The 12995-nt window shown below is 39.9% G+C and overlaps 1 protein-coding gene across 4 annotated transcripts in view; it reads right to left on the reverse strand.

Moving 5' to 3' along the window:
- Positions 1-12995, reverse strand: part of DIP2C (disco interacting protein 2 homolog C) — a 320370-nt gene that overhangs the window by 8630 nt on the left and 298745 nt on the right. For all 4 annotated transcript variants that reach the window (XM_062621536.1, XM_062621534.1, XM_062621535.1 and 1 more), the window contains 3 exons: positions 2905-2962; positions 2300-2374; positions 970-1144 (listed from right to left, as the gene is read on the reverse strand). In XM_062621536.1, the coding sequence (XP_062477520.1) occupies positions 970-1144; positions 2300-2374; positions 2905-2962 (308 nt within the window). The remainder of the gene's footprint in view (positions 1-969; positions 1145-2299; positions 2375-2904; positions 2963-12995) is intronic.

Raw genomic sequence — 12995 nt, forward strand, 5'->3', positions numbered from 1 at the left:
TGCAATATCCTCAGAGAATCCTGAATTTTCTCAAGGCTAGGCTATCACTATGAAATGAAAAAAGCCTGCGCAACCAAGAGCAAATCTCTTCAGGAAGATGCTAACATAAGGACATGGGCAGCAGTCGTAATCCACAGTGATTACTAAAAAGCTTTCAGATTTGATGAATTCAGTCTTTGGCTGAGTAGCTGCTATTCTAATTGCATGGATACCGGGCCCTGGGATCACTTACAGAGGTGCTCGTGGTGTTGCTAGAAACCGCATTTTGCCAACAACCTTGACTGCCACCATTCATGGCACTGTGCTCTGCAAAAATCACAGGAAAGTAACATATTCCCAAACAGTTTTTTGTGCCTGGTGGTGCTGGTTTGCTTACATGTGTACACAAGGAATGTCATAAAAACAAGGAGACCCTGTATCTTCCCAACAGAAACCCCAAAACCCCCGTAGCTTCTCCTGCAGGCTACTGTTTGCATTACATTTCAGTAATTATCCCCACAGGTTTAAAGACAGGGAAATCTGAGAAATGGACAGCTTCTGTAAATAAGTTTGTAACAGAGGAATTATCAAAGAAGGTTGCTGTCACAGGAGGGACTGGGCTCTGACTCACAACACAGCTTTTCCTAGCTGCACAAATGTGTTCCTGCAGGTAGGACTTCAAGAGCAAATGATGTCATTTTAAGCTGCATTTCATATTTTTAAAGCTAAAGCACTTGGCACACTAACAGTGCCCAAAAGCCAGTGGTAGAGGGGATTTATAGCACCTGAGGTACAGCAAAGGAAAAGCAACTGTTTCAGCAGGGAAATCTTGCCCTCTTTTTTAGTTTCTGATTACTTTAACTAAGGCTTTTTTGCAGTCCTACGGGTTTCACAAATTGAACACAGGGTAGAGCAGGCCAAGAGACAGAGTGTCATCCTCAAAATAATCCAGATCACATGGACAGACACAGATGATAAGAAAACTCTTACCTCCATTTGCATCTGTGAGTTCTGTTCGTCTCAGGAATCCCAGATAGCCAGTTCGAGCCCAAATAGTCTGTGTGTCTCCAAAACTGAGTCTTGAATTAAAATGATCTGACTGCAAAGATTCATCTCCGTAGATGGTAAAATACCCACTGGCATTGTGAGTGCTGTGAACCCATATCTAAGTTCAAAGAAATGATACTGGTATTAATTAAAGTAGCTTTCCAGAAAGAGGCATTATTGCAAATTCTAGATGCAAATATTTTTAGTCATAGCTAGGTAATACTATAATGCCTTTTAACACTGTTTCTGAACCTGTAGCTGACCCAGTTTTAGGCACAGAGACCTCAGTCTAACCTTGCTGAAGTCAGAGTGTAGAACTGTTCCTAGGGGAGAGGGATGCTGGAGTTATGACTGCAGGGACTGGAGAGGGATGGAGAGGGATGCTGGACTCATGATTGCAGGGACACCTGCCTCGCAGCCCTCTGGCCTCAGGTTAGGCAAAGACCTGCACAGCCTCCTTGAATGGCTCTGCTAGCTCTGATGTCTGCTTGGTTATGGCAATTTTCAAAAGAGCCTATAGACCACAGTGCTCTTTCCACAGTCCCCTCATCCTGGTTCAGTTTATTTACTCCAGCAGAAAGTAAATCCTCTATGAACACCAGACACACAAGATTATTTTAATGGGTGAGGCCAGGGACCTCCACCTATGGAGAAAGATTCATTTCACCTAACTCAAGGCATCATGGAAATTTTCATAATTTCATAGGAACGAAATCTTACAGATGAATCTCCCAGATCATGGTTTTAATTATGACTAAGCAAATTCTCAATTCTGTTAATTAGATCTTTAATTGCTCATTGAAAATCACGTTTTTTTCTCTCTCTAGGAACATAAAATGGAAAAACATACAGCCTTGCTCAACTCAGCTAATGAGAGTACTTGAGCGCGTTGAAGCACAATGATTATAAAGAGAATAGCACTAGAAACCCATCTAGCTGAAATTAGACTAATCAATAAACTTATTTTATCACTAAGTTTTCATCAGAATTAGTGCAGCAACAAGTAGAAGATACAGTTAGAAATGCAGATTCATTTCAATTTTTTTTTAACAAACTTGAGCTATTATTAGTTTTTATCAAGTATGTTACTAACAATCTTAATGATACAAATATAATCCTACATACTTTATATAGTGTAAAGATCTGCAGAATTCACAGTTTTCTTACCCAGGCATCTGGTAAGACATATTACAGGAAGCCACTGGCATACACGATGAGCTTTATCTCTGCAATTCAGTTCAGAGCATACAAAGGTTAAGTTTTCATGACTCACCTCACCAAGATGGGAATCTCCTAAAGGTCCCTTTGTTTCTGGATTAGCAATAATTATACGTACTCCTGGGAGGATCTATTGATAGAAAACATGAGGCAGTAAGAAACCACATAGCGGCTTTTGCAATCATATGCTTACTTTTCTTCTACGTCCACATGCTGGTCCTGTGTACTCACCCTGTCCCCACAGTGATGCCACCTAGCAGGGATAATCCCTTTACAAATGATCAGTAGCCTATGAATACAGCATGGGTAATCTCAGACCAGTTCTCAGTGGAGGGAGGTCTACATCCATAAAACAGCATTCACTAGTGGCACATTGGTTGGCTGCTTCAAGAGTGAGATGCAGAGGATGAAATACCTTCTTTTTGCATAAAAGAAAGAAATGCTTTTTTGCATACAAGAGGGAGGTACAGCTTCTGAGAGAGCAGTAATGCATCAATTACCACCATCATTCTGTAACCTCAACAGTAAGGAGAGGTCTTCAATCTGCACAGCTGATAAAGCCTTCCTCAACACATCCATGTAAAAATGGATGAAAACCAGGGAAACTTACTGAAAATATTTATCATAAATGGTAAATTCAAATCTTCTTTTGGTACTTACTTTTCCTGACTCCATGAGGGGCAAACTATGTGGAGATCCTCTTTCGACTAAACGAACTCTGTAAAATACATGCAAAGATAATATGCAGAATACATGGTTGTGTTTATTTGCTTTTCATTAACATTTATTTCTAAAAGGAATGGTTAATGATTGCAGAGATTAATGTTATTTTTGGAACAGATGAAGCTTATATCCTGTAGAACATAATTGAGCCCAATATTTAATCTTCATCAAGACTTACAGCTGGGAAAATAATGAAAAAAAGATGCGTGTGGACATTTCCTTAAATATTAAATTCTTCAAACGTAGTTGGTGCCTTTTATTTGTTTTTGATAGACTTTTGTAAATGGAATTCCATGCACAAATTTACTCACAACAAGAGGGATCTAAAATATTAATTTCCCACAGGAACATCATAAATGCCAGGGCACAGACACAAAAGCATGTGAGCTGAGTGAGCAACCACATTCCACGAGTAGCTAGCAGATAAAATCAAAATCATATTGAACAACTCATAACCTGGCCTCTGCATTTGCAATCATTTAATTATTTTCAATGGACACTGTTAGATAAACATTTTAATATTAAAAAGAAATAATTTAATGAAAAACATTTATTACTGCTGAGGTCAGACCCTTTCTCTGAATGTGGCTTTCTAGTCTCTTCCTTTCTTAGATAACCTATTTTTCCACTAAAGGCACAGAAATGGCAGCTCTCCTTCAGTGGTATGATGGTCTGGAAGGAAATCCCTCATTTAACCTTGGAAAAGTACTCAGCAGATTAGAATGAGAGACACTTTGAAGACCTAAAATAGCTGATGATCTCAGCCAGTAATTGCTGAAGAAAATTTGCTAGCATCTAGGCATTACTGTATCCTAAGTGAGATAACTTAAAAGTCCTAACAGCCCATGAAAACCTTAAACTTCCCACTCCTCAACAGTTTTTCATAATCCACTTAACCAAGCTAAATCTGGACTTCTGGCAAAGGAGCTGTTCTTACCTCTTTCCTCCCCTCAGCTCTGTGGTTCGAAAAGAACCCCATCACAAGCTGCCTAAAAACCAACCCGTAAAAGGTAAAGGTCAAACACTGGAAGAGAGGAAGACACAGTTAGGAGTAGATGGGTGGAGAACTGGATCTGGTTAAACTGATCATAAACTGCACTCTGTTAGAAGCAGTCACAATAGATCTTTTTGGGACTGTTTTGAGGTCTTTTTATAGACAGAGTACCGCAGTGCTCCATTTGGGAAAGGAGGGATGAGACACAGAGACCTCAGCCAGAGGTCCCTTTGGAGAAGAACAAAGCTTTGGCAAGTTCAGCCCCTAAACATAAAGAAGATGGAAAAAGGTAGCTTTTTTTTTATTTTTTTTTTTTTTACTATTTCTTTGCTCCAAAAGTCTTCTATAAAAGCTGGCACTGTCGAGGTCACGGCAGGAAAAAAGAGTAGTGTTTTATCTGTGGTTCTGGGAAGTCTCTCAGCACTGATGAACGGGGCAGGGCTAAGCCCTGAGGCATTGCACATCACTTCCTTGCACTAACAGAAAGAGATATACCCCAAATAACCCAGCAATTTCAGACGGCTTTTGCAAGAGAGGGACAGCGTGTAAAGTGCCCCACAAGGGGCACTGCCTGGTGCAGACACCGTTAGGCAGCTGCAGCCTGACCTGCTCTCCTGCAAGGTACATAACAGAAACCACCTTCCAACGTTTGTTCAACTGCCACAAAACTCCCAAGACAGAGCCTGAAGCACTTATTACCACTTCTGTGTGTGCTACCTTTGATGTTACACTGTCCTTGTTTTACACGGTATTGCCTTCTTAAACCTCTGTTTTCTTACAGGGGTGCACACGCGCCAATGTTTTCTACATTTTCTGTTGAGCCTCCCACCAGCTGAAGATCTGTAGGGCTACCACTGGGTTCACGGCAAAAGCAGTGAAGCTACAACATCCACCTGCTCAACTAGGGACACAGACACAGGGCAGCAGAAAGCCAGGCCACAGGAGCCTCACTGTAAGGTGTACATGCAAGACTAAATTAATGCTAGTTTGTAAGGGGTATGTCTACATAAGCCACACTTCATTGCTGTTTAAATGGCAAGACAAACCATAGGTATTTAGGAGTATGCAGCGCAGGCTTTACAAATGACTGCATACGGAAACAAAATCAAATATGGCAAAAATCAGTTGTTAATAATGCCTGCGTTCTGCGTTTTTATATAAATTTTTGTTCTGTAAAACTCATGTTAGTGCAGAACTAGAAATGCTTTTGAGTTCTTCCAAACTGAAATCTCCAGTCTTTAGATAACTACTTGCAGACAGGTAGCTGAATCATCATTCTAACCACTTCATATCTCCTTTAACAGAGTGATTTTATTTACTGTTTACCAACATTTGTCAAATAGAGAAAATCTTTAGAAAGGGACAACTGGAAAAACTTGAGCCATAAGCATTGCTAAGAGTGATGGTGTAACAAAGGTCAGGAAGTACTTTATTTGAATTTAAGATTGGTTTAAAAAGAATTCTATCTGGATACCAGTAGTAAAAAACCTCTGGGGCAGGAGAAGTGTATGTCAGAGCTGTTCAGCTGCCCAGAGATACTGCTGGCTTTTGCTCAATCCTGTTATTAAGACATGCCTCAGTGAAGTGTTGCTGAACGCCAGGCCTAGCAGAAATCACATATAAAGCTATATATTCAATAGACAACGAAGAAACTACTGCAAATGAATCAACATTCGTAAATCTGAAAATCTCTTTCCTCATTGCTTTCAGCAACTGTGCTTCCCACCTTGTTCTTATTATCACTAGCATATTCTTCTAGTTCCCTTCTCCACCTCTTTTCTTTAACCTTGCCTGATTTTTTAGCACATGATGATCCAGAAGGTGCAATTTCTCAGTTTCCAATTGTGTCAAACCTCTCCCACTCTGTGCTTTCTGCCTCACATTCCTCCACTTACCATGGCAGTGCACTAAACATAGAAACAGCATTTCCATGGAGGTTTTCTGTGAGGGCGCTGTTAGCGCTCAGGAACTTGGGCTCCTTTTTAGAAAGTTTCTGCTAAGCTCACAATCCATTTGGGAACATGCTGTTAAACCTCTGTAACAGCTCTGAAATAATAAAAGACATTGTGCCACAAAGAGATTTACAAAAAGTGAAGTAAAACATTACATTCTGATGTTTCCGACTCCTGTGTGCATGGTTAATTTTAAGTGCGTAATAGTCTTACTAACTCTACTGGGACTAGTACTGTGAATAAATTATGGACATTAGATAATAATTTTTAAAATGAGTTTTACTGTGCCTCAGAATAAAATAAATTCAATTGTTCCCACTCTTCCCCAAGAGATTTCCATTTTTCCACTGACAAACAGACATGATTGAAAACTTCTTTACTTCCCTCTCAAGTGAGCAGCATCACTATCAAGGCTGGTCTGGCAGGAAAGGCAAAAAGGCAGAGCATAGGGCCCTTCTGACCCTTCGAGAATAAAGTCTTCTTATGACAATGTTGGTAAACCTTCTCCACATTCCCAAATAATCCTACATGCTCCCAGACAGCAGAGGTCTAGAAAGGACAAGTCCTGTTTGTTTGCAGTGCTCCAGCCATTTTTTGTTGGGAGTGAAAACAGTGTCACACAAAGTGAGCACAGAGCCTTCCTGCTGCTTTCTGCTGCCTTCAAGTCTTGCTGGGAAGGGCAGAGGAGATCATGGCAGGAGAGCCAGCCTGGGCAAAGAGCCTGAAAATCAAGTGGATGGGAGAAAAATGCTGCCCTGGGGTGGGAAAGCTACGTTTTCACCTTCTGGTGGTTTGCAGCCAAGCTGAGAGGGAAAACAGAAATGAGTGACCCAATGTAGAGCAAACACAGAGCTTCTCTCCCACCAAAAAGTCTCACCTGAGGGGAGAGGCAGATGTTTAAGAACCATTGCACTGATACAAAGCTATGAGCAATGACAACACACAACGAATCTGTAGCCTTTACATAGTATAATATAGGACAGTGTAACTTTTTGTTTTTTCTTTTTTTTTTTCACTTGTTCCTAAGAATTAAGTCTTTCTTTCTTAAAAAAAAAGTCTAACAGGAGCTGTACAGTTGAGAAAGCTGCCTACGTTTCAAAGTCTGGCTACTGGGATTTAATAAGGAATGCAGCTACAACATCAGCATGTGCTGAACTTCTTCCCTTGTTACAATTTAATGCATTGGACTGATTTCACCTCCTTTAAATTGAACACTATAGAAACATAGGACTGAAATCTGACTTCAGAATGAAAACTGGCAAGGTATAACTAACTGGGCATTGCAATCACTGCAGCAAAGGAGATACTGAAATGCACTAACAATGTCTTTCTGACCAACTATCTTACATGAAACTGCAAATTTTGTTTATGCTCCTTTTCAGATCTGGTCCATTTGGTGATGAAACTTCTCCAAATTACATTCCACAGCGTGCCAGTATTTCACACTAATCAGAGAGTTTGTCAGCAGAGCTATTTACTATTGCTTTGGGAATCTGCAGGGGCCGGAGCGTGTGGAGTGGTATTAACCAATGTTACGATGCCAAAACTGGGCAAACCTTCAAAGCTGGCTGTGCTGTTGCTTTGAGAAAGACGTTGGATTCTGTGATTCTAATAGAGATGGAAAGAAGCTATGAGGTCATCCAAGTCTTGCTCCCTGCCAAAGAAAGACTGTTCCCTGCAGTGCACTTTCAAGTGCTTTGTCTACTCCTGTTATAGTATTTCAAATGATGGGGCTTCTTCCACTTCCCTTCAGAGTTTATTTCTCAGCGGAACATATTTCATACACAGGAACCTTTTTGCTCTGCAATGCATGGCACAAACCATTCTTAGCTTCCTCTTGTTATTTCTAACTAGTTATTTCAAAGGAGTTTTTTCCCACTGTCTCATTTTAAATATTACTCAGCTAAGAAGTTTGCCTTTTACCCTAACACTTCCCCAAACCCACATATTGGAACATTTTTCATTCCTTTATAGCCATTCTCACAAGCTGAGCCATGGCAATTGCCCTCCCCCTTGCCAGTGTGACAGCACCTGCTCCTGCAATCCAGGCTTGGGCAGCAGTGAAGCACTGCACCTTCCATCATCTCAAACTCTCATTTCCCTTTCCACCCTGCCAACCCTTCCTCCTATCTTGAGTGGTCTGTTCTCACACCACGCCACTTTGCCAGCCTGGAAGTCCAGCTTTGGTATGGTTTTTTTTTAATACTAGCTATTTGCACACTGATTTCAGTATTTGTTTTGGGATGCTGCCACTCTTGCAAACCTTCAGGGATAAAACCAGAGTAAATCAGATAGGATGTGATGCACATATAACCTAATATGTATCAAAAATTCATTGTAGGTAAGGCCCCTCCTTGTCTATAGCCTTTCTGTGTCAGAAAGAAACAGCTTATGGTCTTTTTGGTTTCTTAAGTTTTCCTGCTGATTGCCATCTTACATTAGAAGCTGAGCTTTGGGGGAAAAGTAGATATTTTCTTACCCACAAAAAATTGATGTTCTGAAAATTTTTGTATATTAAACTGGAACTGAAACATGGAAAAGGAAGAGAAATATGGAAATAAGCTGTAAATGGAATCTGAAAATAATGCTGCAGGTCAGAAAAAGAGGTTATTGATCTCTAGCATTTCAGGCTGGTTTGTTTTGAAATCTCAGATACATAACTCTCCAAAATGAAAATGTTTTAACCACCATCATGACCAAAAATTCCAAAGTTAAAGTAGGGTATTTTGACCACTTTGAGACTTCCACCTTAATTTTCCTTAAGCTGGAAAAGATCTTTCAAAACTGACTCTTTTGATTTCAAGAGAGCAGTCTTTTTCTGGTGAAAAAAGACAACCACCTAAACCATTAGAAATTTTAACCAAAACCTAATTGTAAAGCATATAATGACAGAGATCACATAGGCTTTTGTGTAGCTATATCCACAGCACAGTGATTTCACAATTGTGACTCAAATGGCATTGCCACCATCAACACCTTTCACATAGGTATCACTGTCTAACATTAAGAAGGTGTCTGGTGGTGGGAAAGAGCTAATGCAGCCTGTTCTGATCTTCTACAGATAGGGTAAAGATAGGCACTGCAGGTAATGGTGGGATCCTGCACTCTGACACTCAAGACTTCCAGTGCATCTTCTCTTTATTCAAATAATAAAATATTTCTACATGAACTATTCCAGAACTTACAAGTTAAGGAGATCATTCTAACCAAAATGGAAATATGGATCAAAGAACACAAGCTGTGCCTCACAAAATCATATACCCAGCTCAAATAACCAAATCAGAAAAGCAGGAAAACTGCATAGCTGAACACATAGGCTGAAGGGAAAATCTAGATAATGAAGAAGTCTTCCCTGCATCACTCTGGTGTCCTCAGAGCAGTTTTTCTCCCATCACATGACAAATTCAGAAAATGGATAAATGCAACTGACAACGAAAAAGGGACTTCTGGACTGAGGCAAACTTTAGCCAACACAATGAACAACCATTAAATCTTCCGTATGTCTAGGACGTATTTTAATCCTGTTAATTCAATAATCAACAAGTTCAGTTAAAGAATTAGCACTAAATCACTTCCTTTAATATAATGACTTTTTTTAACTATAAACCTAAATTACACTTCATGTCCCAAATTCCCTGAAGTCAAAAGCAAAGAACTTCCAGTCCTTCAGATGGCTGAACAAAGAAGCAGAAAAGGTAACAAAAGAATTTAAGAGAGCTCCAAAAGGATCAAAATGAGAGAGGAACTCTTGTTCAGGAAGGGAATATTGAAAGCTTCAGAGATTAAAAGAGTAACATCAATCTTATCACATAAGACTCTGGTAATATGCAAAAGACCTAAGCCATGTTTATGCCTGTTTTCAACCTTGGAGTACTTTAAAATGCTCAACTTTCACTATGCGTGAACTACATTAAATTTGTTTAAATTAACTTTGCAGACTTCTAAAGCACAGTACACAGCTACTTCAAGAGAAAACAGTGGACTGGGACCCTGGAGAATTTGGTCTCCCTCCTGTCCGTACCTCTCACCTCCTGTGCCCCATCACGCAGAGCATCACCTTTATGTGTGCCTTTTTTTTTTGCATATTTGCAAAACCAGGCATAATGCTGCTCTCAGCTGTTATCTTTTTATTTAGATCACAAACCTCTCAGGACACAGTGTTTATCACTAATTGTTTCTACAACACTTTTCATAATCACAATTGTGATCCGATGATTCTGTTTAATACAATATGCTTTTCCCTTTATCTTCCCAGTTCTAATTGAGAAAAAGAGACTCCACACATGGCGAAAACTTTCATTACAACAAACTGGGGATGTGCAAACATCCTCATCTAATTGTATTAGCTTATCTGTTGTTAACAAATGATGGAAATCATTTTAGCTTCCCTGATGTAATATTCATATTCTACATTCACACGATGTAATTGAAGGTGGATTTTCTGAAATCAATTCTCTTTCACCTGCCCCCTTATCTTGCTACAACCTTCCAAATTCACACCATCAGCTGACTCACCCTGCATTTTTGGGGAAGAACTTGCAGAAAGTTCCCTCTCCTTAACAACCACCAAAGATGTTTCATGTGCATGGGAAACTTCAGTACACAGAGCTATTTTTTTCAGCTGAATCAGACCTGCAGGTTACCACTCTGAAGAAAAGGTCAGCGGTGCCACAAGCAGCACCTTGGACGCCTGAAGGCACTGTAAAGGGACTGTCCTTAGCACAGGAGACTTATTGCAAAGCCTGGCTGAGCTTCACAAGTCTCTTCACATAACTTCATCTTCTGCAAACAAGCACATTCAGTATATGCAACATTAAGAAGGATATGTGAGGCTTGTAGCAATGTATTAAGAATTGTTGAAGAGAGCCATTCAAGAGGATATCACATCTCTAACAAGTTAGTGATGTATCCTTATATAAATATAGGATGCTTTTTTTACTGCTTTTCACAGCTATCCTTCCCAATTCTAACCATTCAGTATTCCTACAGCCAGAGACTCCACTAACAATAAGAGACAAACGAGAGCCTGAGGCTAGCAAAGCTGAGTGGGTCCCAGAGGTGACAGCCCATTTTGCAGGAGTAACCACCAGCACAGCACCCTCCACTGAATTATTTCTCACAAAGAACTGTCAGCATGTGGGACAAGAAAGGCCATGTCCTCCAGTAAAGGCTGTCAAGAGAAGAGAGGAAAGAAAAGAGGGATGGAAAACACTTAGGAAGTTCCATCTCTTCTAGCATACCTCAGTCTGTGGCTGGGTCTGAAGAAGCTACAAAGGCTCACTCCAAAATTCCAATGAACATCCAATTTTTAGATTGGATATTAGGACGAATTTCTTCACAGAGAGGATAGTCAGGCATTGGAGCAGGCTTCTCAGGGAAGTGGTGGAATCACCATCCCAGGAAGTGTTAAAAAAAACATGTAGATGAGGTCCTCAGTGATATGGTTTAGTGGTGGTCTTGGCAGTCCTGGGGTAATGGCTGGATTTGACAATCTTAAAGGTCTTTTCCAACCTAGTTGATTCTATGATTCTATGTATTCAGTATTTTCCTTTCCAAAGGGTGTCTCTGTTGTGAAAGGCACTCTATGATAGCACTATGGGAAAGCAGCACTTTTCCCTCCACTACTGAATCAGTATTCTATGCTGATCACTCTTTGCATTTTTAAAGAATCTCTTCTCAGTGCTCCCTTAGTAGTATATACCAAAATGAAGGAAGCAAAGCAAACTACGCCTCAGAATACAACATCTGCAAAAATCAAATACATCATGCATTTTACCTGTGAAGACCACAGAAGAATGAAAGTTCTGTTCTTTTCAGACATTTGTGTAACTGAATGGTTAGACTCACGGTAAACTCTGGGAGAGAAAAAGTAAAAAGTATGGCTTGTAGGGAAAAAGAGAAACATTTTCAATAAATCTTCCTCTGAAATGTGACTGGACAGCTTGCTTGATCAATTCCCATCTCCTGTAAGGAGTATGACTGAAAAAGAAGGACCTGTAACACCAAAGAAACTCAGTATACTCTGAAATGGGGAATCCCTTTCTTTTTAACAGCATAAGACATCCTTCAGGAATAAAAATGTTGGTGTAAAACCTGGAATATTATTGTGAAATTCAAAACTGGTTTGTTAAAACAAACAAAAGTGGAACCATTTTCCATCTAGTTCTTTTACTCATGTTTGAAAAATCTCATGCAAATTGCACTTGCAAACACTGACTGCAGTTGTACACAAATGTACAACTGCAGTACACCTACTTTCCTGGAAAGCTATGGCTTTTTGTTTCTCTTTGTCTTTGTTTTACTTGGTACACAAGATAGTATTCTCTTTGCCCTCAGCCCTCCAGGGAAATATAACTGGAATTTCTTGATTTGTAGCTGAAGTATGCTAAACCACCACATCCTCTTTCAAAACTACATTTAAAGCCAACTCTTATTGTCCTGTTCTACTAAAATCATAATATCCTGATCCCCTGAAGATTATTTTATCAAAGAAGAAATAGACTTGTTTCAAGGGAGGAAATACTTCAGGAGCTAGCAAGCTTGCCTTAGAAAGCACAGAAATTGCTTTGTAGTTTAGTCTTACAGCTGGTTAGTCTTACAGCTAGACTTACTGGGACAAGAGGGGGTGACTTTCCATCAAAAGTTACTGGATGTTTGTCCCTTTCTCCTGCCCTTGCTTTATGACTGGAAACATGAAGCATCTTGCAAAGCTCTTGCAATAAGTACATTTACAAATTTTGTTATAACTCTGAATCCTTACACTTAAGCAGTATGTCTGCTCCCCTTCAGTTTCCTAGGTTACCAGCTTTATTCCTAATCCAGCACACAGAGGTTGAGTAAGTCTCTTGGTTTGCCCCCTGATGCAAGCAGGAATAGCAAGAGAGAACCTTTCCTCCATTCTAGCCAGACTGGGACTTCTCCTCTAAGTCAGAATTGGAATTACTGATATGATGCTTATCAGCCCAAATTAATTTTTCTCTCTGGGAGATTTGTTTCCCGTAGATCAGAAACACTACCAAGGGGATTTTTAAGACAGCAGTGTTTGCATGGCAGAAACAAAACGTGATGCCACTAAAAGGCCA

Source organism: Pezoporus occidentalis, unplaced genomic scaffold (genome assembly GCF_034315485.1).
Source record: "Pezoporus occidentalis ecotype Australia unplaced genomic scaffold, CSIRO_AGI_Poc_V1 ctg23, whole genome shotgun sequence".
Lineage (NCBI taxonomy): Eukaryota > Metazoa > Chordata > Aves > Psittaciformes > Psittacidae > Pezoporus > Pezoporus occidentalis.